The 21,893-nt window shown below is 44.9% G+C and overlaps 6 protein-coding genes across 6 annotated transcripts; 3 read left to right on the forward strand and 3 right to left on the reverse strand.

Moving 5' to 3' along the window:
* Window positions 1-59: 59 nt before the first annotated feature.
* On the reverse strand, window positions 60-2,226 carry BDB00DRAFT_787304 (uncharacterized protein; the record flags this gene model as incomplete). Its single annotated transcript, XM_053120690.1, is given in 7 exon segments — window positions 60-145; window positions 159-686; window positions 799-947; window positions 1,018-1,087; window positions 1,167-1,276; window positions 1,385-1,497; window positions 1,756-2,226. 7 exon segments carry the CDS (start codon window positions 2,224-2,226, stop codon window positions 60-62), a joined length of 1,527 nt encoding a protein of 508 aa, XP_052980527.1.
* Window positions 2,227-2,730: 504 nt separating this feature from the next.
* BDB00DRAFT_762246 (uncharacterized protein) lies at window positions 2,731-4,013 on the reverse strand (the record flags this gene model as incomplete). Its single annotated transcript, XM_053119323.1, has 2 exons — window positions 2,731-3,821; window positions 3,893-4,013. 2 exons carry the CDS (start codon window positions 4,011-4,013, stop codon window positions 2,731-2,733), a joined length of 1,212 nt encoding a protein of 403 aa, XP_052980528.1.
* A 788-nt stretch (window positions 4,014-4,801) lies between these two features.
* On the reverse strand, window positions 4,802-10,919 carry BDB00DRAFT_318580 (uncharacterized protein). The gene is made up of 6 exons (XM_053116916.1): window positions 9,244-10,919; window positions 7,949-9,144; window positions 7,484-7,873; window positions 7,329-7,414; window positions 7,054-7,232; window positions 4,802-6,940 (listed from the first exon to the last, which is right to left on the reverse strand). The coding sequence occupies exons 1-6, from the start codon at window positions 10,827-10,829 to the stop codon at window positions 4,873-4,875; spliced, it is 5,505 nt and encodes a 1,834-aa protein (XP_052980529.1). The 5' UTR covers window positions 10,830-10,919; the 3' UTR covers window positions 4,802-4,872.
* A 464-nt stretch (window positions 10,920-11,383) lies between these two features.
* BDB00DRAFT_318728 (mate-domain-containing protein) lies at window positions 11,384-13,426 on the forward strand. The gene is made up of 3 exons (XM_053116917.1): window positions 11,384-11,808; window positions 11,937-12,204; window positions 12,334-13,426. Exons 1-3 carry the CDS (start codon window positions 11,500-11,502, stop codon window positions 13,338-13,340), a joined length of 1,584 nt encoding a protein of 527 aa, XP_052980530.1. The 5' UTR covers window positions 11,384-11,499; the 3' UTR covers window positions 13,341-13,426.
* Window positions 13,427-16,069: 2,643 nt separating this feature from the next.
* Window positions 16,070-18,006, forward strand: BDB00DRAFT_819468 (mate-domain-containing protein). Its single transcript, XM_053123230.1, has 3 exons — window positions 16,070-16,417; window positions 16,534-16,813; window positions 16,956-18,006. Exons 1-3 carry the CDS (start codon window positions 16,163-16,165, stop codon window positions 17,930-17,932), a joined length of 1,512 nt encoding a protein of 503 aa, XP_052980531.1. The 5' UTR covers window positions 16,070-16,162; the 3' UTR covers window positions 17,933-18,006.
* A 1,657-nt stretch (window positions 18,007-19,663) lies between these two features.
* BDB00DRAFT_819470 (mate-domain-containing protein) lies at window positions 19,664-21,575 on the forward strand. The gene is made up of 3 exons (XM_053123231.1): window positions 19,664-20,026; window positions 20,092-20,359; window positions 20,421-21,575. The coding sequence occupies exons 1-3, from the start codon at window positions 19,721-19,723 to the stop codon at window positions 21,425-21,427; spliced, it is 1,581 nt and encodes a 526-aa protein (XP_052980532.1). The 5' UTR covers window positions 19,664-19,720; the 3' UTR covers window positions 21,428-21,575.
* The last annotated feature ends 318 nt before the right edge of the window (window positions 21,576-21,893 follow it).

Here is a 21,893-nt window from a genome sequence, read left to right on the forward strand (position 1 = left end):
ATAATGTCTATCATACATTGTCTTTGACATATTCCTGGTCATCATCGTCGGCGGCACTTTTATGACGTCTGAAGCAATGGGAAGCGGAGGAGGAACGGGTGCTTTTGTTGTTGCTGTTGCTGTTGCTGTGGGTACTCGACATATACTACTGCTGGTACCGGGAATAGCAGCAGCAGCCGGTGGGAAGTATTTGGCACAGAGTGCTTCCAAACTCTCAGTTTCCAGCAAGATATGCACCGCGCGTCGAAACTCGGCTTGCAACCCATAAACAGAAGCATCATCTGCCGAGTTTCCCAGGTTCCGATGGACATTGAACGGCTCTTCGATGCAAAACATGCGCTTGTTTGGGCCCTCGTGCCAACCTTTTTCTCGTTTGCGCAGGTAGCGCCCGTGACGTACAGACACCACCTGTGTTTCATAATCAAACTCGTATGCAAACCGTCGAAAGAATGCAAAGAGTAGGCCGCCAAGGCTTTCATGGTTGCGTTTGCCGAAATCTTTGAGCGAGTCGATGTCGGTGTAGAATGAAATGTCGAGTCCATCCACCAGCGTGGTTGTCTGGTCATTGTCGTATACTCCTCGTCCTCCCATCTGATGTAGCACGGGTAGTATGGGTGGTTCGCGCATCTGCAGGAAATTAATGATCATACATGTCCATGTGTATGTCGACAGGGTGCCACCGTCCGCTGTGTTTTGTTGTTGTTGTTGTTGTTGTTGCATTGTTAAAGAGTTGAGTTTGGTTTATGTGTCATAAACATAGGGACTACACCCCTCCCCCAAAAGTTAAGCAACACATACCTGCATTATTCAATGCCCGTTGACGGGTCCAGTACTTTATCAACATGGCCAACGGTCGCACACGAGGATCAATCGCCACATACGTTTTGATCATACGAGTGTTGTGCAGCGCTAGTGGGTTGTTGACATTCATGTCACAAGCCAGTTGGCTTTTGCATAAACAAAAAACGAATTAGTTTCTTGCAAGCTGTTTCCTGAAAAAAAGCCCCCAACACTTACTAGACAGGATCCCACATCTTGACAATGGGCACTTTTGCACGCGGCACAGTATGGACCCGCTGCATTCCATCTGGGTTGTAACAAAGTATCTATCAGTCTCATTTGACTAGATCCTCATTATGTCGGTAGAGCAGTTCTCTAGAACTTACGTTTCTTCAAGACACCGGCCAGGGTTTTCACGCATTTCAATCCGGCCCAAGAAGTAGTTAGACAGATATCGACGTCGGATGTTGACGTGCCCAAATCATTCTCGGAAGACCTAGTGTGTGTTTTTTTGACATGCACACAAAAAGTTAGCTTCTAGCAATTCACAAGCACCGACAACAAAACAACAGTTGACCCGAAGAAAATGGAACTGTGGTGTTACCCAAACAAATTGGCACGAATATCTTGGCCTTTCCATTCAGAATTCAGGATGGCTTCGACTTTGGTTACAAAATTTCTACGACGTTTGTATGCATCTCGAGTCGGTAACAGTCGCTAATGACATACACACATGCACTTGATGAGATCTTGTTCACCCGTATCTACTGTTTCTGTTCTTTCTTATTTCTTCCCCCCCCCCCCACTGCCCCCCCTAAAACTATAATCCAGGGCGCAATGGAAAGCGCCGTTCATATAAAGAAGAAGAAGAAGCACTACAAGCAAGGGCACTTCCGAAAGAAAAAGCAGAAACCCAAAAACGAACTCCCTAAAAAAAAGAAAGAAAGAGAGAGAGAGAGAAAACACCTCTCTTACCTCATACAGATCCAACATGGAAACGCTTAAATCGTCTTGCACACTTCTTTCTAGCGTGATCGGAACAAAACATGGCCAACAAGAAGGCAACAATAATTTCATCGGCGATATATCATCTTTATGCAGTTCTTGTGGTGCTCCTTGTTGATGATGGTACAATCGCTGTTCTCTCAGATCAATAGAAGCCGCAGTAGCCGTTACATCGTTACTCGTTTTGTTACTACGGGGAGTGGAAGCAATAGCAATAGTGGGCGAGCTCGATTCTTCGGTGGGCGCAGGTGAATGATCGGTTGACTCGTCTGAAGTGACATCGGATGACCCATATTCTTCTTCTGCTTCTTGGGCTGTCGGATCGTCGTTGCCGTCGTTTGTAGGAGAGGACTGCGACGAGTGCGTCTTGAACGGATCAGTAAACCGAGGCAACACAATGGACACCGGGTCAGTAATGATTAACGCCTTGGTTGTCAACATGCCGAGAGCAAATCAGGAAAGGAAAGCGAGTGTGGATTTGAGAAAGTGAATCGCCAATGGTGGGTTGGACCGTATATATAGTTTTTTTTTTTTTGTTATTGTCAAGATGTATTATATGTAGGCTGTCTTTATATGTGTGTGGGGTGTACGTGTATTGTCTGTGTGTTGTATGAGAGTAAGTGTAGGAGGTGCTGTTTTAGTGGTGGTGGTGGTGGTGGTGGTGGTGCTACTGCTGCTACTGCTGCTGCTTCTGTGATATGAGTGGAGCACAAAAAAAAAGTCTAAAAAAGAAAGGGGAAGAACAAGAAAACAAGAAGAAGAAGGTGTAAGAAGCACAGAAAAAGAAAAAGAAAATTAAAGTGCATAAAATGTGAGAGAGAGAGAGAGAGAGGGGGGGTGTGTAACCCAGCCTGCAGAGTGCAGTGTTACCAATGGCTGTTGTTGCTGCTGCTGCATGTATTTAATACAAGTACTGCTATTGCTGGTGTTGCCAACTGCCACTGCCTACATGAACGTAAATGCCACCCACGCTAGTAGACCCGTCACTGCAATATCGACCGTCTGCGCCACGAGATACAACGTGCAGAGCATACCGAGATTGCGGATATTCTGTTTCATTTCGTTCAGCTGTAATCCCAATCCAATGCTGACAAACGACAGCGTCGAGAACCACTCGGACACGTAAAAGCAAAAGTCATTCACCACCCCTCGACGGTCACTGTCGTCGCCAAGCGTCGTGTTGAACAGCAACGCTGTCAAGACGAACCCAATCACAAACTTGGGAAATCGTTTCCAGAGCAGCACATGTGCCTTGTCACGTTGCGGTTTCTTGAGCGTCGTTGCCGTGGGCCGACCAGCACCGTCACCACTCGTTCCATCATCGTCATTGTTATTGGCAAAGTCACGATTATGCTGCGCCAACAACTCTTCCTCTTCAAACCGCCGCTGCTGGTAAAGTTCATACTGAGACCATGCCCAAGCCATGAGAACAGACAATGGACCGATGAGTACGTTTTGGACCATCTTGACCACAGCCGACGTATCGATCGCTTCCTTGTCACCATAGATACTCGCAGCGGCAATCACGCCCCCGGTCGAATCAACGCATCCGCCAAACCACGCGCCGCTGACGGTGGATGAAAAGTCCAAGCGCTGCGCAATGTAAGGCAATGCAATGATACTCGGGATCGTAAAAATGGAAATAATCGCAATCGGCATCTGGCTCTTGTGCGGAACACCCATGGAAGCACCCAACGCAATCGCTGCAGAGGAACCGCAGATGAACGTGGCACCCGATAGGATAATGGCCGTCTGTCGATCTATCTTGAGCACGCGCCAGCCTACCCAGGCCACCACCATGAACAACAACGGCGTGTCAATCCAGCTCACAAACAATGCACGGGGTGCCAATGGCTTGAGCACGCCAATGTCGATGCACAGCAGTACTAAACTGACGGCAATATAAAGTTCGGTCTGCTGAGCTACTTTGAGGTAGCCCGGCAGCGGGTAGCCGAGGAAATCAATGACATTGCGCAAACAAAAGCCAAATATGATGGCCCAAATCGATGCACCCAGGCTCGCCGTGGTTAAAATCACTACACAGCTTCTTTTTTAGTTCTTCTTCTTCTTCTCCATCCCCCAACACAACACACACCCTTTGTCTTACCATTGCTGGCAAGCATCTTTGATATCAGAGCAACAAAAAACACAATCGCGTAACCAACCGGATACGTTTTCCAATCGCGTGCTCGCACAGACGCCATACATAGCCATAGCAACGCGCCCATGGCAAAGAAAAGGACAATGAGGCCATAGTTGCCCACAGTGGCAAACGTCATAAACGGATTATGATCCCACTTTATAAACTTGGGCTGTGGAATATCGTGATTGACAGCTCCCACGATGCAGCCGAAGAAAATAAGGCCGATCCATACAGACCACCAATCTTCTGTATTCCACCAAAGCAGCCACGGTCGCCAATCAATCTTGGATTGGTGTTGTTTTTTAGTGATTGCTGTTGTTGTAGTAGCAGTAGTTAAATTCGAGCTCTTATTGTCAGCGGTGTCGTCTGTTGATGCCACGTCGTTAAATGGTCGTGAATAAGCAGTTGTTTTGCCATGGATTGTCGTTTTTCCAACATTGTTACTGCTGGTGCCACTGCCGCTGGCAATGGGTGTAAGTTGGTGGGTGGTGCTAGTAAAGCCCTGCAATTCTACAGACGATCGGCGGCTATTCGATCGCGATAGTGTACGTCGGGTGTCCATAAAGCGAGTTGTATTGTAAAGAGAGGGATACGGAGAGGGAAGGTATGTAATGTATTATTTACAGGTGTATGCTTGTACAGTAGAACTATAACAATTCTACGTTTGGGTTATGAATGCGTGTGTATGTACTAAGTAGTTATGTAAGGTAAAACAATAGAAGATAAGAAGGAAGAAGCGGAGATGTTCCCACTGATTTTTTCTTCTACAAACGCAATTCTTGTAATCGATTGCGAAAGCTATTATCGTCAGGGCACTAGAAAAGAAAAGTAAGGTTTATGTTTTTTTCGCACGATTTTTTGATGTTTGCGAAAGACATGAACGGGTAAGCTTTTGGCCAGCATATATTTCGATTTCTGTACCACAGTGAAAGAAAGAGAGAGCGTCATATTACCTCATCGTGCGTCATTTCGCCTGGTCGTCGTTGGATGCACAATACGCCAGAATCGAGCACAGACTTTTGATAAGGACCTGTGCCGTCCATTTGTACACAAATTGGCCAGTACCGCGCGCTATCCAGCTGAATACTCTTGACGAGCGTATACGTTGGCATGACCGTGGGTGCAATCACGCGTATTTCTTTCAGTCGCCGTTCTGCTTCGGGCAGCCAAGGCTCGTCTTGATACACCGTCAGACGAAGCGGGACCCGACATGGTTTCACCGTGTCCACATCGAACGGGGTCAACCATCGCACATCCAGCGCCAAGGTCCACAAATGTCGAAACGCCTGCAGGCTGTATCGATTGTCGTCGGGCGATATCGGGTAAAATGGATAGAACGCTGTCAGTAGACCTGCAATGGCTTCGTTTGTCGTCTTGAGCGTGTAACCACCAAGGCCGGTAAATAGTAGACCCATGGCCATATGCGTTGCCATATGGTTACCATAGTTGACATTGCCATGTGTACGACCATGGAGTTGCTTGAGTCGTTCCAACAGTGTCAGGTTGCCGGTACCTGCAACTACCATGGCAGCTGCAGTCGCAAGCACATCCACGGCTGTTTTCACTGCATTCTTTGTAATATGTTCTTGGAATGAGACCGCAGTGATGTTGGACAACTTGATAAAGTGATCGAGTCGTGATAAAAGACATTGAAATGCTTCTTGGTTGTCGGAACCCGCGTACCGAAGACCGATGCATAGACATGCACCTGCAATGATATTGTACATGGCTTGTTTGGACGCCTCGATTTGCCAGTCTTCCTGTTGTTGCTGTTGTTCTGACGAAGAAGAAGGATTTTCACGCATGAAGGGGGGAAGTTGAAGGTCGATCCAGGCGTTCGTCGGCCGAATTGTGTTCCACATGATGAGGTTCTTTGCGACGACGCGAACGAGTAGGAAATCAGGGCGAATATAGTTCAGGTACGGTCGGGTTTCGAGCACATCGATCCTTTCGGCGATTCTTGCATTCTCAGTCTTGAGATACATTAGCCCAAGAGCGATCGTTGCTGGAGCCGATGTTACATCCAAATTGATGAACTTTTGTCGTGTCTGCTTGCTTCCTGCTTCCCCTATTCCGCCTGGCCCTGATGCCAATGACGATGGCGCGGATCCTATTCCTCCATCTCCTCCTCCAACGGCCCCGCCGCCACGTGCACCGCCTCCCATCGGGTTGCGCGAAGACTGCTGTGCACCACGCTCTCGACCTGTCATCAACTGGTGGAGCGTATCCTCAATGTGCAAATCCGCTAACGCCGCCGTTTCCCCGCCACTACCCAACGTAATGTATCCGAGCGCAAATCCTGCAGCCAGCGCACAACTTTCGAAATCCGAATCCATCATGGACGAATCTGCATACGCGTGTCGTCCAATTTCGCAAAGAATAACCGAACTCATCAGCCGATCACATGATCCCATATAATTAAGACCCATGCTGAGCAAACACGTGGACTGGATCAGCACCGAGTGTCGCAACGTTGTTGATGCTTCCGGAAGCAGTGCGGGTATATGGACAGAGAGCAGTTTGGTCACTTTACTCTCCTTGGTGCCTCGATACGCAGCTGCTGCGCCAAGAACAAAGCCAGCAGTCACCAGTTCGCAGTTTTGAGTCATGTAGCGATACCAATGGAGTAAAGGTAGTTGGCGCAAGTTGCCATTGAGTCCCAGGGCAAGGAGGAACCCACCATGTTCTGGCTTGAGTTCGCTGGGATTGCTAAATACGATCCAGGATCCGCTTACTTTGTGGCTCGGGGAGATGCGCAAGCCAGCTGCGACGCCGTTGTGGAATTGTGGCCACTGTAGATAGTCTTGGCTCCATGATCGGTCGTCGGCTGCAACTACTGTACGGAGTGGGAGTAGCTTGGCTGATAGATTGATGGTGTCCAGTGGAAATGCTTTGGTCAGATCAGGTTTGTATGTTCCGAAAGAGTACATGCCTCGGCCAACAGACAAGGCGAGCGTTCGCTGGATCAGGTTCATGACATGCACTTGGTGCTCTGCAGTGACCTCGTCATCGCTATAGGATGGATGGATGGATGGATGAGATTTACAAGTAATTCAGGGGTAAAATGTTTTGAACAAGTAATTCAGGGGTAAAATGTTTTGAAAGAAAAGTAACTCTTGACTTACCCTAGATCAGGCCGATCAGGAACCACAATTTCTGGCACTCGGGTGCTATCCAAAGAAGTACGTACCGTGTCTAAGACGCCAGTATATCCGAAACGTAGATTTTCAGTATCGGCATTGAGTTTATCAGATTCGAATGATCGGGTCGTAGTGGAGTCAGCATCCTGTGCGTTTCTTTCCGACTGGTTTTTTTTTCATTCATTCAAAAGCAACATTAATTACCTAGAGAATAACGATTCAACTTATATCTTCCTTTGAATAATAACAGCCAGACTAACCTTTTGAACAGGAAGACGAAACTTTTCCGCGTTAGGATCCACCACTGTCGATCTTACCAACATTTGTTCGGCCATATCATGTCGATCTAAACAACAGCAATGGTTTGAGCCTGTTGCGGCATTTTCTAGAAACGCAACTTTTATAAAGAGGTTACCTATGACCCGATAATGTTCTGGCGTCCATGTCATGACCGGCTTTTCACGAAAATATTCCAAGACTTCAAGTAAAGGTCGCGCCACAAAACTATCAATGTCTTCAATCTCACGCTGATATATCCCATCTTCCACCATACGTAGGACCATTCTTTCAGGCCCACCGGTGCCAAGTGCTTCATACAACATCCAGACCATTTTGACAGTGCGTGCAAACGTATATTGCTGGTTGTTATTTCCCAAGGGTGGATCGATGCGGGTTACACCAAAGACTTCGTCCAACTTTGTAGGATTTTCTGTAGTAGGTGGAAAATAATAAAGAGTATTGATGATGTCTGGGGGATCGATGTAGCGTCGCCTTGTATACGTGACTGGATCAGCTAGTTGAATGACTGAAGGATAATTTGTATGAGTTACTTTTAGTAAATTAAGCGAGGGTAGCATTGTGGGAGGGATGAAACGGTTACCATGATCGAGGGGACCTATATCAAATCCTTGTGCGACATAATACGTTATCCATGTCTTTTTACGCACCATTGTGCAGAGCAGAACCAGTAACAGTCCCACATCTTGAAGCATTTGATTCCGTTTGACTTTGGATAGGTGATAATCTTCGTATTGTAAATGCAGATAGCGTATAATGTTGTCCGAATCGTTAAGAAAACCTGCCACTTGTTTACCCCCTTCCTTTGTATCTTTTTCGCTCAAATCGATCGCCTTGGTGACGAAGGATCGCACCTTGTTGGACAACAGTGGCTCGGGCTTATTGATCAAGGGCGCTTGCTGCTGCTGCTGCTGCTGCTGTTGTTGTTGTTGAACGAGCGCTCGTAACTTGGGTGGAAGTCGTCGCAGTACTTGGGATTGTGGTGGCAGCAGTGGCAATGGCGACGGAGGAACTTGCTGATCGTCACTGGTTGTGGGTGTGCTGGTAGTAGTAGTGCTGCTGCTGCAAATATCCATAGGATCATCTTCATTTGCTTGCGGCGACGACGACGACGATGATGATGATGACGATGGTGCCAATAATGGAAAAAACGAGAGCAATGTAATGATAAATGCCTCCCATTCCACTTCCACCCGATCTTTCTGGTCAACTGTACCATTCTGTTGTAGGGCAGTAGTGAAACAGTACTCCAGAAACCGTTTCCGGAACAACCCATATTTCTGATTTGACAGTGCACACGCTAATGCTGCAAGACCGTCAAGAACCATGCCAGATTGTGGTGTGATATCGACTTGGCAACGTTTGATTCTGCCATCGGATGATACGATATTGAATCGACAAACAGCACTGTCACGAAGATCGGTGATCGTTGGTGATGCTGTTGCTGCTGCTGCCCGTGAATTCCCGTCGTCTGATACCAAGTATTCAGGAATGGCCAGCGGAATTAGCAGTTGTTGATGGATATCGACAATGAGTTGAAGTTTGTTGTCCCGCACAATGATGATTTCTCTGGATCCTTTTGGTGAAACGACTGGAACAGCGTGTGACGCGGCAATCTGTGCGACCAAAGGGTCCGTGCGTCGTAGCAATAGTTGTGGAACGCTTACACATAACAGTAACCCCTCCTTTTTTTTCATGATGCATAAGATCTCAGATCCATCCGTGTCGTGGGCAACAAAAACCGATGACTGGCGTTGTCCTTTTCGACGTGCTGGCTTTCTTTTTATTATCATATATTGCACAAAAATTAGGCCAAGATGATAATTGTTCGTTCCTCTCCCCCTCTCCATATTCTATGCCAAAAAGAAAAGTACTTACTCTTCATATAACAAATGAAGGTATAGACGAGCAACATCAGTCGACTCGGTGAAGCTGTCACCGGCTTCTGAGCCAAAAAGTTGGTCTGTATCCGAGCTGTAATCTTCATGGAATTGGACAAAGGAATCCTTACGGGTCAAAGGTGGAGTTGTTGTTGCCATTGGCGAAGGAGATGTCAGATTTTTCCGTTGTTTGCCTTTTGATTTATTGCTGGATGACGGTGACGATGGAGGCTGTAATCCAAAGGAGGAAGTCAGTTTCCGTCTCTTGTAGTATGGAAGCACACGATCCTTTTGATCCGAGTATAGCCAAACGGAATGAGCACATCGTTTATCGTTATAGGTAACAACGAGTTGTTGTTGTTTCTTGGTGCTACTGCTACGGCTACCACCACTGTTGCTGCTACTGCCTGTTGACGCTGCATAATCATTGACCGTGGTCGTAAATACAAGCTCATGTGCTGCTGGAACTTGTTTCTTGTCGAAAAAACTGATGGATGCATAAGAATTATCGTTTCCATCCTCAGCCTTGCTGACCCATTCTGCTTCGCGTGTAGGATCCGTAATGCTGATAAAGGTAATGCCATGGTCGTCCGTCACCAGTTCACCGCGTTTCGGCTCAAGCAACAACCCAACTTGTAGAGCGCATGCATTTTGTACTGGAAACGGTAAATGGACCGTATACATCATACCGTCTTCAAAATGAATCTTGACGGTGTCACGCAGTATGATACACAATGCTTTTCGTAATATGCTTCCGTCGCGTAACGTTGACTCTTTGCTCGTCCCTTGCTCCTTGGCCAAATAGTCCTCGCTCCGTTTGCGTTTACTCAAAAGGGAACCTGAAACTTTTGCTGCACCAGTGCCACTACTACTTGCTATATTTTGGTTGCTCGCCGAAATCGAAAACACACCTTGCGTTTGCAATATCATTTTGAGCAAGTCGGCATTATCGTTTTCATCAAAATCATCACTGCTTTCCGTGTAAAGCCGGTCTTCTTCGCGCTGATCAACTGTCGCATAAACAGGGTTTCCTGTAGCGTCGTTTGTTGTATTGACGCGTTCAAACGGAAACCAAGCAAAAAGTGCAATTTCCACAGGCTGCTTTTCCATTTCGTACTTGAGAGACATCAAAAGATGGCCACCACGACTCCACATGACAGTGGATCCTTGCACATATAATTCTTCTTCGATATTCATTGCTGGATTGGAAACATGTCGTTTATTGGTATGACGCAATGGTGCCGAAGGTGTTGGTGGATTAGGCCGACGACGCTGTTGCTCCTTTTGTAATTGTTGTGGACGATGTTGACGTTGATGATTGTTATTACTAGTGCTATTCGTAGCACTAGCTTGGTCGCCGTAACGATCTTGCTGTTGCTGAAATAGATCTTTGGTAGTAGGTCTGTCGTCGACTGCATAAAGTGTATACGCGGAATCTTTGGGTTTGATCTTGAAACGATTGGCTCCTTTGAAAAGTGTGCTAAAGTCTGTTTGCTGCATTCCGGAAGACTCGACAACGAGATGGCGATGGCGTGCAGCAGTTTCTCGTCCACAGGGAACGAAATCCCAAGTAGACTTTAGCATATGCGTTAAACAGGAAAAATATATGTCAAAGGGGGAATGAAGAACTAGAGGTACGGACGGAGAAGGCGAGTTTTTGCTGCGATTTTCCTGCTGCTTACGAATGATTTCAAAAGTCGCGTTTTTAGTGTCACGAAATCTCTAATTTGCAATGATGCGGAGGCACGCTGTAATAATTAAAGCTTGTAGTTTATTTGCTTGAAGTAGCTCTACACTAATATTGCTCTGTATATATTGGGTTATCATCAACAAGAAGAGCTCTTATTCATTGTTTATATATACCTTGCTGCAAGATATGCGCGTCGCTTCTTCTCAGCATGCGCTTCTTCTACACGGCCGCAAAGGAGAATAGCAACAAAAGTACGGATATTATACTTTATATGTGTTGACAATAATGTGCTTCTTTATTGTTGTTGTTTATGTATACACAATAATATTAAGGCGTCCCATCACTGGGTCCTTGCATGATCAGTAAACATTTTTGTTGGAGGATGTAAAAATCGTCATCATGTTGCAAAGTGCTTCGATCTCATAAATAATATAAAAACGTGTGTTTTCGTCTTTTCTTCCATTGATCGATATACTTCCTCCTAATATATAATCTCGTCCTTTGGCTTTTCGCTCTCTCTCTCTCTCTCTCACGCTTTTTTCGCTTTTAAATGCAATACTCGAAATGTTGAATAAATCAAAGGCTAGAACCACGAATACTGATGACAACGTCAAATCCGTGGAAGAACAACAAGTGCAGGAGGATGACGAATTTGACGCTCTACTTGGTATCGGCTGTAGTAATAGTAACGCTGATTGTTGTCGTAATCTGGAAAGATGGTGCCAACAGCAGCAGTTACAGAAAAAAACAGGACCTCAAGAGTCTTACACGGAGCACTTTTCGTGGCTCTTTTCAAGCGTGATGGCATTAGTCGGTTGCAAGTTTATCAATCAGCTTGCACATTTGATGACGGTGTCTATCGTGGGCCACTTGGTAATGACTGCAACAACAACGGAGAACTGTTTTCCCCTTTGTTTTGATGTGTACCCTAGCAAAAGAAAACAATAACTAACGATCACCTCCCCTTTATTGTCGTACGGTATCATGATAATGATTGAAAGGGAGCAAAAGAGCTAGCCGGCTTGTCTCTTGCCCAAATGCTTGAAAAATGCGGTGCAGGATGCTTCCTTGTTGGAATGACCTCGGCTTTAGATACACTATGCGGACAAGCATGGACTGGAGCCAAAGACAAGACGTTTATTGGATTATATCTTCAACGCGCAATTGCGATATATACCGTAATGGTGGTTCCCATTTTTACATTCTGGGCTATGTCATTGCACTTATTGCGTGAGAGTGGTACAGACGCAGATGTCGCTCATTATGCGGGTACGTAGGCAGCTAATATGCGATGAGAAAAACAAAGATAGATCCCGCAGACCCTATTGCATAATCTTCGAAGTAGAAACAAAAACGGATCATACTCACCTCCCGTTCGCTCTATCATTGTTTCTATAGGCGTCTATTTGCTATTTTACGTTCCTGGTATGCTTGCGCTTGCTGGATTTCATATGTGCGGATCATTTCTTCAGGCTCAAGGTATCATGCGCATCGGTGCATATGGTGCGGCATTGTCATTGCCAGTAACGGCAACTGCAAACTACATTTTCGTGACCGGTCGACCCTTTAAATGGGGTGTTTCCGGGGCCGCATTGGCGGACAGCATGAACCCAATTACCATATTTACGCTAGTCGTCAGTTACACTGTTTTTGTCACCGGACGTCAAGGGTGGGGCGGATGGGCATCGACAAAAAGCATATTCTCTGGATGGTGGCCGATCATCCGACTTGCTGCCTCGGCCTTTTGTCTCAACCTATTCAATAGTGGCATCCCGCAAATGTGCACATTGACTGCTTCCCGGTTCGGCACGACAGCATTGGCAGCTTACTTTATTCTCTTACGGACGGACCATACTTTTAGCGCCATTGGATACGCTCTGAAATATGCCACCATCACACGTATCGGTAATTTAATGGGCCAAGGGTCTCTGGCTGATGCAAAACGTGCCATCGTGATTGGCAGTTGTCTTGCTACCTGCATTGGAATGGCGCCAGCATTGGTTTTCCTCGTGTTTCGTCAAAAGTACCCTTACATTTATACCAATGATGATGCTGTTGCTGCGCTTGTCTCGGAGGCGTTACCCGTGGTCGCCTTGAAGCAGTTGCTGAATCCCTGGAACTGCTTTATTATGGGTATCTGCGACGGTCTGGGCCGTCAAAGAGTAGAGGCCGTAATAACCTTTGTTTGCTATTTTGTGATCGGCATACCTCTAGGCTACATTTCTGCTTTCAAGTGGGGATGGTCCATATTTGGTCTATGGGCCGGCCTGGTGATAGCAGAGTCTGTACTGACTGTGATCCTGTCTCTACATTTGTGTACACTGAATTGGTCTAAGGAGTCCCGCCAAATCAAAAACTGTATTGTAAATCAACAGCGACAAGAAGCCAGTGACAATAATAAATAGACAGAGCATATAATCTGTTGTATTGCAGAAGCCATGTTAAAATTCATCGTCCTTGAAAAATAAATCGATACAACTTTCTTTGCTTGGGATATACAGGTTTTTTCCTTCACAAGGGCGCTGAGTATTTTAGCATGGTGGTGGCGGGGGATACGTTTTTTACTTGGCACGTGGCTTAAAAGTGTTATCAAATGGCGATTGTTGAATTAAGACATCGCGGCTTAGTATACTACCTTTCATCATAATTTTATATCTTTGTTGGATAATATAAGTGGTGCCAACTAATGCCAAGCAATTCATAAGCATTTTGAGGTCAAGCATAGAGCATTAACAACGCCCGGTTTAAAAGAAAGCAAGCATCTATTTTGATTCAAATATCCTTCATTTTCATTACGATGTACGCTGTCTACGCTCCCCAGCTTTTCACATATAATAAAACTGCAATGAAAAACGTGCAATATGACCAAAAACTTCCATTTGCAAATGGATATGATGGTGATAATGCCGAAGCAGAGGCGATTATATATGCAGAGGGAACAATAGAAGAAGATCCCTACCACCTTGTTGTCGTCGACTTTGATGGGAGTGAAAATGGTATACGCTCTCTGGTATCAAAGGTAAGGGCAGCTAATAGCTCGGAAAAAGTACTATACAATTAAACTGAAATCAACATTGACATTGCTGATACAAAAAAAACAGCATGAAATCGAACCTGCAACCGAAAAGCTGGGGGCAACAACCAAAATCACTCTCCTCGTGCTTCCAAATCCAGTAACAAACAACGGAACGGAACAAAAAGGCAGACAGCTCACAAAGCCTTAAACAAAAGTGCTGAACCTAAAAGATATGTCCTTACTATTTGTTGATCACAATGGCTTGAGTTATATTACAGTGCGTTAATTGAAATGTGGTATTGTAGGTCCCAATAGGAGTTACACCGATGAGTATATCATCTAGTTGATTGATACTATTCAAAATGTAACTTTGTGCGCGCCTGGAGCTACTCGCCAGTTACGAAAGCGTGAACGTACCCCCGTATGATACGATATTACGCCCGTTTCCGTAATGGGGAACCGTACCTCCCAAGCCATCTCAAAAAAAGCCTGGAGCAGTGCCAGTCCTAACTATCTATCATACTGTATTTCTTCAGAATATATATAATTCGGATCCTACCCTTACAATCAAGCAAGCGCAGAAAAAGCTCCATAAGCACTTTCAAGTCTTCATCACCTAAAGCAGTTTATAAAGACATCTTGTGAAGCACTGTGGTCTTACGATGAAGAAGCTACAGAAGCTCAAGGAGTACCGGGTCTCCCTTGAAACTATCAGGTAAAGAGTGGTTACATACTCGAGGTCAGAAGACACAATACCGATTTCGTTCAATGTTTTAATCGATGAAGCAGGGTTCAATTTGCATTTGAAGCAAACTTTCGGGCGACTGAGAAGAGGAACCCCTGCCAAAGCATAGTCACGTGCTGTAACCTGGTGTGTAGATGCGACAATACGTGGAGTCAAAGAGTCGGCCTTGGTTGAAAGCTCGCGTTCGACACCAGCTTCAAATTTGACTGAAACTCTTCTATCGATCCTAAAAATGGTGAATAAGGGGGGCGATGCAACACCTGGAATCCACGCTTAGTAACAATTCTTTGTACCAATTGAGCGTGGATTCTAGCATTATCATATTCATGACAAGAAATATCCCATGGATATATTTCTTCTGAAGCACATCCATCACCGTCTCCAAGAATTGGCAAAAATGTTATACTCTGGTACCAATAGTGGCAACCAAGCGTTGTTCAAAGTCCTCCAACTTTCTTTACTTGGAGCCCCCCAGCCACTGCTTGTGATTTCCGTAACGAGAGAATACCGCACCTTCTTGGGCAATAGCGCCCATAATAGATATGCTGACAACACGGTTTTTAGCGACTACGGCCTGTGAGGGTGGGCTGAACATTCTAAATCGTTCTTTTCCCCATGTGTTTTAGAGCAGAAAATGTTATAATTGTGTTTTTACCTTACCCTGATATTTCTTAATTTTTTGCACTTAAATTCATCTAGCAAAGAAGTAAAACTATGATGAAGAGTAGAACAGTAGGCCTCCATGTCTCAGCACATCAATCGCCATGATAATAACATCTTCACGCCATGTAGTGCCAAATTGAAAAAAATGTCGCGCCAAGTAAAAAACATATCCACCCCTCATGATACTTCCCACCGCCATGCTAAAATAAAAAAAACTCAGCGCCATTATCCATCCCCATCTCTGAGGAAAAAATCTGTATAGACCACCCGGCTTTACGGATTATATGACATCATCGCTTCATGGATTTATATGTTAGTTGATCGTTATACTCTGTACATATATCTCAACAACTCGCTATATATTTCTAACGTGCAGTTTGTTCAAGACCCAGCTTATCCAGTAAAACTCAACAACAAGGAGCAGCTGAAGCGTTCATTACGCTATCGCTCCCCTTATGTAAACGATATTAAAGAACCCGCTGTGTATTAGCCCATTATTCTCTCTGGAAGCACGCAGGGGCATAAGATATAGGGAGTGGAGCCCTCTCCAGTAGGTCATTGGGTCTGCGCGTGATAATCGCTGCGCGTCCCTGACTAATCCTACCATATATACATGGCAAATAAACTCAATTAGTGTTGTGCAGACAGGGGCCATCCCATCATCCATCGCAACGATTCATCTGCTTGAAAATGTTTTTTAAAAATACTAGGCCCAATTGATTTCTTTCTTTACATATTTTCTTCTTCTTTTTACACGGTTTATGATCCTTTAAATAATTTTTCTCTATGCAATAATATTTGAAATGGTCAAAGCGAAATCCGAATTTGCTGAGCCCTATGGCACAGATGATGAAGCACTCGCTCTATTGCTTGATCGTAGCCGCAGCAGCAGTAGTGATGATGACGATAATGATTTTCGACACTGTCGGCGGCACAAACCCGAAGAATCCTATACAGAGCATTTTTACTGGCTATTCTCAAGTTCGATGGCTTTGATAGGCTGTAAATTCATACAGCAGCTCTCGCAACTGGTGACAGTCTCTACCGTAGGACATTTGGTACATACTTTGGTTTACGTACTTTTCTTCGATGTCACATCGTTTTCGGCTCGATCTGTTTGTAACTGTTGACAAGCATGCGGCTGACACATCTCTTTTCTTCAAATCCAATAAAGGGATCACAAGAGCTTGCCGGTATGTCTCTCGCAGAGATGCTCGTAAGACTTACTACACTGTCCCTTGCGCTTGGAATGACTTCGGCGCTGGATACATTGTGTGCACAGTCATGGACAGGGGCCAAGGACAAGACTTCGACTGGATTACATCTTCAACGAGGAATTATCTTATACAGCGTACTGACGATCCCTATTTTTGTTTTGTGGGCCATTTCATTACATCTGCTGTCGTTGTTTCGTAACCACCAAAAAGATACAGATTATGTCGTTCAGTATGCAGGTAAAGTGTAAACAAAACTGCGGAGAAGATCTTTTTTCTAATAGTTTGTCACTTAAAGCAAATATATGTGTGTAAATCAAACTTTAATAACAGTTAAAACATGCATTATTTTTCTGCTTTGTGTCATGATATCTTTCTGTAGGATTATATTTGCTATCTTTTGTGCCTGGTTCGTTTGCATACGCTGGATATCATATGTGCGGCTCCTTTTTACAAGCTCAAGGCATCATGCGTGTCGGTGCATATGGAGCGGCACTATCGCTACCAGTAACTGCAGCAGCGAACTACGTGTTGGTGACAGGCAAACCTTTCGAGTTGGGCGTCTCAGGGGCAGCATTAGCAGATGCTTCGTTTTCAGTGACCATACTTGCACTCATTGTTACATACATTGTGTTTGTTACCGGACCACAAGGCTGGAATGGCTGGTCCGCAAGTAGTCTTCATGGATGGTGGTCGATCATCCGACTCTGTATTCCGACATACTTTTTCTTCTTATTCCGTCAGGCTGCCCCTCAACTCTGTACGCTGGCTGCATCCCAATTTGGAACGAAATCGCTTGCTGCTTATTTTATTCTCCATCATACGGACGGGGCCTTGGCTTCGTTTGGTCACGGATTGAAACACGCCACGCTAACACGTATCGGTAATCTCATGGGCAAAGGATCTTTGGCTGATACCAGACGCGCAATCATTGTCGGTGGGGTTTTGGCGGTATCTATAGGATCAGCAGCTGGTGTGTTTGTGCTTGCTTTCCGATCAAGTTATTCTTACATTTACACCAATGACGAGGATGTTGCACGAATCGTTAGGAGCGCACTTCCGTTGATAGCGTTAAAGCAGCTGATTGGATTATTTGGTAGCTTTATGTTGGGTATATGCGAAGGCTTGGGACACCAAAGAGTAGGAGCCGTGGTATCGTTTGTATCCTCCTTTATCATCGGTGTACCACTTTGCTATGTCTTTGCCTTTACATGGCATTTGTCAATATACGGCCTCTGGATTGGTCTAACCATATCTGAAGCAATACTGACCCTAACTCTGTCTCTACATTTGTGGATGCTGGATTGGTCAGAAGAAGTACGAGGAATTAAAAAACATATCCTTACACTTAGTACATAGTCATGGCCATAACTAGACAGTAATACTATATGATAGCAAACTACTATCAGTGACAACCTTCTATATATTTTTTGTACTTAATTACCATCAAAATGAACAGCTTTCTCTTGCACCGCGATGCTTCTAGCTCTATCTCTTTGCATATCTTTAACAACGAGGATCGAATACATATGCTGACATATAATAATATGCTACAACAAAATATGTGCCAGAGTCAATACTTTGTCCATACATTATCGTTCGCTGGTCTTACCTACGTGATGATGTCTGTCGTTCATGGAGAGCAACGAGTAGTAGCCTCTACTTTGCTTTTTCGTGTATACACCGTGAAAATATATCTTACAAACGCATGCTTTTTTTTACCAATTATTGAAAACATACATACCAGCTGCTCTACAGAGTAGTTATATAAAATTACTTATATCACCTGCCCTTTCTTAAGAACTTCGAGCTTGTGGCCAAAGACGGTGTCGAAAAACGCCACTCTTGTTTTGAAAAAGGCCACATGTTTGACGATGTCCGTATCGCAGTCATCCTCCATAGCTATCAATCCCGCTATATTTACCAGACAGATGGTGTTCTACAAAACTGCACCCTGACTCCACTTCTTTACGATGTCTTTATCGACACGCTGCCCCGCCGTCTCCGGATCTTTATGTACATCTAAAACCACTTCAACTTTGCACTTCACCTGTTATGGGTGTATATGAAGCGGCAGCTCAGACACAACTCTACAGCGATGGCAAGAATGGACGTCCGAAGAAAGCTAGGCCAGATATCACCGAATTTTCGACACTTCTTTACGACATGCTGATGATGTCGTACTTCTAGGATCACCATAGGACATGGTACAGCTCCTACAAGTCGCCCAAAAACACTCGCTATTCTTGGTACCCCGATAAATGCGCCATCATCGACCATTCCACACCAGCCAATCAACCACATCCCACATTTTCCGTATCTACAACAAACCACTGCGCACCATCGAATCATTCCAATATCTAGGTATTCCATTCACCTGTCAGGGTATTGACGCTCAACAACTTTTCAGCCAGCGCACCACCAAGCAACTGAAGGAATAGCTCTCCTGCGAAGACTCGGCGTTCACCAATATGGCATGGGTCTTTGGCCCGCGCTTGAAGATATCGAGCTTTCATCCGCCCGGTCCCTGAATACGGCCTTGCAATCACCGCCTTATCAGCCTCCCAACTCAAAAAAGAAACATCAAGCACAAAACAGCTGCGTCAAGACCTGGACAATGTGACATCATCTTCATCCCCACATCTCTCACTACGCTCATAGCGTCTATAGACAACTCTTCTCTCCCCCCTTCTTACATCTTCCCTTCACTCTTCCTTTTCTAATTTAACTTTACTTCGTTACCTCTACTCACCAAACATCTCAATCCGGCTTGACTTTTTCCCTCTCTGAAAGGATTTTTTCAGTCAAAGCACCCCCTCCTACCATAGCTCCAGTATTGATGAAAAGAAGCATGTATAGAAGAAAGGAGGTCTGCAGATAAAGATCGTCTTTCAGATCCAATCGTTTAGTAACCGATGGAGCACATACTATCTTTTTCTGTTGATAGATTAGGCGAGTATGCTGTCATTGTAATTCGAATTGTTTACACGAGGGAAATAACAATATGCCTGAAACAGGAGTACATGATGGCGGCAGTTGCACACAAACAAACAACACATTATACTGCATCCCTCTACAAAAGAGAAGAGCCGAAGAATCGCCGCCTCCTCCACCTTCTTTTTGTTTTTTCTTCCGTAGGTATACCTGATGTCAGATAGAGACACCACCGAATCAATGGCATCCAAGAAAACGAGGCACCAAAAGCAGGACGATGATAATAAGACCGTTGACGATTACCTCGATGAAAGTTCCACTTTGTTGTCATCAGCAGCCAACAGTAAACGCTATGACGACGATGACGACGACAGTGGGAAAATTAGTGGTTCAAAAGCAGCAACACGTTCTCATATCGAACACGCGAAATGGATCATACATAAAAGCATACCCTTGTTGGTTACAACTTTGCTCCATCAAGTTGTTAAGTGGATTGTTATTATCACAGCAGGTCGTCTGGTAAGCTAAAATAAAAGAAAGCAAAGAATATTCAACAAGAACAATTGACCTGGAAAAAAAAACAGGGATCGGTCGAGCTTGGTTCGATTGCACTTGCTCATGTATTTGAAAACTTGTCATCAAAATTGACCGCTTGGAGTTTCCGGTCAGCATTGGGCACGTTGTGTTCACAAGCTTGGACAGGTGCCAAAGACAAATCACTCGTCGGCTTATACCTCCAACGCGCGTATGTCTTATTCGGCTTGATCTCTATTCCCTTTGGCTGTATTTGGGCAGGCTCTGGTATCATATTTGACTGGCTGAGGCAGGATCCGGAAATTGCGCGCTCAACACGTGAGTAGTATATATCATCCTGATGCATTACAGGGGTAGCGACTCATTTGAGCTATAATAGAAACATATTTGATGTATCAGATTCCAGGCTTTTTGGCTCATGCCGGCTATGTTTTGCTGATGGCATATCTGCAAGCTCAAGGCGTCATGCGTGCCACAGTGTACGCACTGACACTTGCATTACCCTTCCATATCCTCTTCAATTACGTCTTGGTATACTATGCTGGCTTGGGGATCGTCGGTGTATCCATAGCATTGTCGTTAAACTACATCATGACATGGGGATTCTTGGCTCTCTATTCTGCCAAGATCGACGGATATCAGGGTTGGGGCGGTTGGTCGCGTGAATGCTTCCAGGAGTGGGGCGCTGTGATGCATCTTTTCCTGCCTGCCAGTATTGGTGCCATTTGGACAGCAGTATCCGAGGGTGTCATCACATTCAGCGTCTCGTATCTCGGCAAGGACAATTTGGCTGCCCAATCAATCTTGTTACGAAGCAGTTTGACCATGTTTGCGCCAGGACGTAGTTTAAGAAATTCGCTTGGAAATCGGATCGGAAATGAGCTGGGAGGAGGGTCGCCTAACGATGCCAAGCGTGCATATTTCGTTGGTGCCTTGCTGGCCCTTGTGGTTGGAGTTGCAAGCACTATCTTGTTGATGGCCTGTCGAAAATCGTACCCGTACCTGCTTACCTCGGATGATGAGGTCGCGGCAGCAGTGTCTGAAGTGATCCCAGTGTTTGCAGTGTCTCAAATTATTGATATGTTCAAGTCACTCGGTGGTGGTGTATTGCAAGGGCTCGGAAGGCAGAAGGTGTTGGCCTTAATAGGCTTTTTCTCGGATTTTGTGATCGCAATTCCACTGTGCTACCTATTTACGTTTCATCTAAACGGAGGACTCGTCGGTTTATGGGCAGGCCTCTCGTGTGGATATATGGTTGCTGCCCTTATCCAAATTGGCTATATCTTTCTCAAAATTGATTGGATTGTAGAATCCAAACTTGCTATAAGACGTATACACCAGCACCAACACGCCAAGACTAAAGCAACGACGACAGCACGACAGTAATAACAGCCGCAGCAACCCAAAACTATTAAGAATTCTGTAAAAATATATTTCAAAAACACGAACTCGTCTTATTAAAATAGCTAGTCAGCAATGTAACAATCATTATGAACTCCATTAAATCCTTTTATGGCTATTTACCATTCTTGTGTCAGAAAAACGAATACAAAGGCTCAAATTCTTTGCTTAAGATGTATGTCCACGGAACAAGATTTCGCTGAAAAGGGGCGATCACTTCTACATATTATCATCCCACGCCCAACCTACTCTATCTCCCTTTGTCTTTATACGCGCGTGTTTGTTTGTCTATCAAAAAGACGCAACTTGCTTTTTTTACTATGGTCTTTACAACGTGGCATGGTTTTTGCTCTGCACTGCAATGACTGTTTAACTGTACAGAAATTTGATGATGGGTGAAATCTATTTCTTCTAGTACATTCTTTTTTGTGGTCTTTGTTCATTTTTTGTT

The sequence above is a fragment of the Zychaea mexicana genome (assembly GCF_025766255.1).
Source record: "Zychaea mexicana strain RSA 1403 chromosome Unknown BDB00scaffold_29, whole genome shotgun sequence".
In the NCBI taxonomy this organism is placed as follows: Eukaryota; Fungi; Mucoromycota; class Mucoromycetes; order Mucorales; family Lichtheimiaceae; genus Zychaea; species Zychaea mexicana.

Coding starts and splice junctions, on each gene's coding strand:
- BDB00DRAFT_318580 (XM_053116916.1), bottom strand. CDS start 10,829: ATGCTAAAGTCTACTTGGGATTTCGTTCCCTGTGGACGAGAAACTGCT. Junction 9,145..9,243: donor CTTCATTTGTTATATGAAGA/GTAAGTACTTTT, acceptor GATAATAAAAAG/AAAGCCAGCACGTCGAAAAG. Junction 7,233..7,328: donor TTCGTCTTCCTGTTCAAAAG/GTTAGTCTGGCT, acceptor AAAAAAAACCAG/TCGGAAAGAAACGCACAGGA.
- BDB00DRAFT_318728 (XM_053116917.1), top strand. CDS start 11,500: ATGTTGAATAAATCAAAGGCTAGAACCACGAATACTGATGACAACGTC. Junction 11,809..11,936: donor TGTCTATCGTGGGCCACTTG/GTAATGACTGCA, acceptor AATGATTGAAAG/GGAGCAAAAGAGCTAGCCGG. Junction 12,205..12,333: donor AGATGTCGCTCATTATGCGG/GTACGTAGGCAG, acceptor TTGTTTCTATAG/GCGTCTATTTGCTATTTTAC.
- BDB00DRAFT_819468 (XM_053123230.1), top strand. CDS start 16,163: ATGGTCAAAGCGAAATCCGAATTTGCTGAGCCCTATGGCACAGATGAT. Junction 16,418..16,533: donor TCTCTACCGTAGGACATTTG/GTACATACTTTG, acceptor AATCCAATAAAG/GGATCACAAGAGCTTGCCGG. Junction 16,814..16,955: donor TTATGTCGTTCAGTATGCAG/GTAAAGTGTAAA, acceptor ATCTTTCTGTAG/GATTATATTTGCTATCTTTT.
- BDB00DRAFT_819470 (XM_053123231.1), top strand. CDS start 19,721: ATGTCAGATAGAGACACCACCGAATCAATGGCATCCAAGAAAACGAGG. Junction 20,027..20,091: donor TTATCACAGCAGGTCGTCTG/GTAAGCTAAAAT, acceptor AAAAAAAAACAG/GGATCGGTCGAGCTTGGTTC. Junction 20,360..20,420: donor GGAAATTGCGCGCTCAACAC/GTGAGTAGTATA, acceptor GAGCTATAATAG/AAACATATTTGATGTATCAG.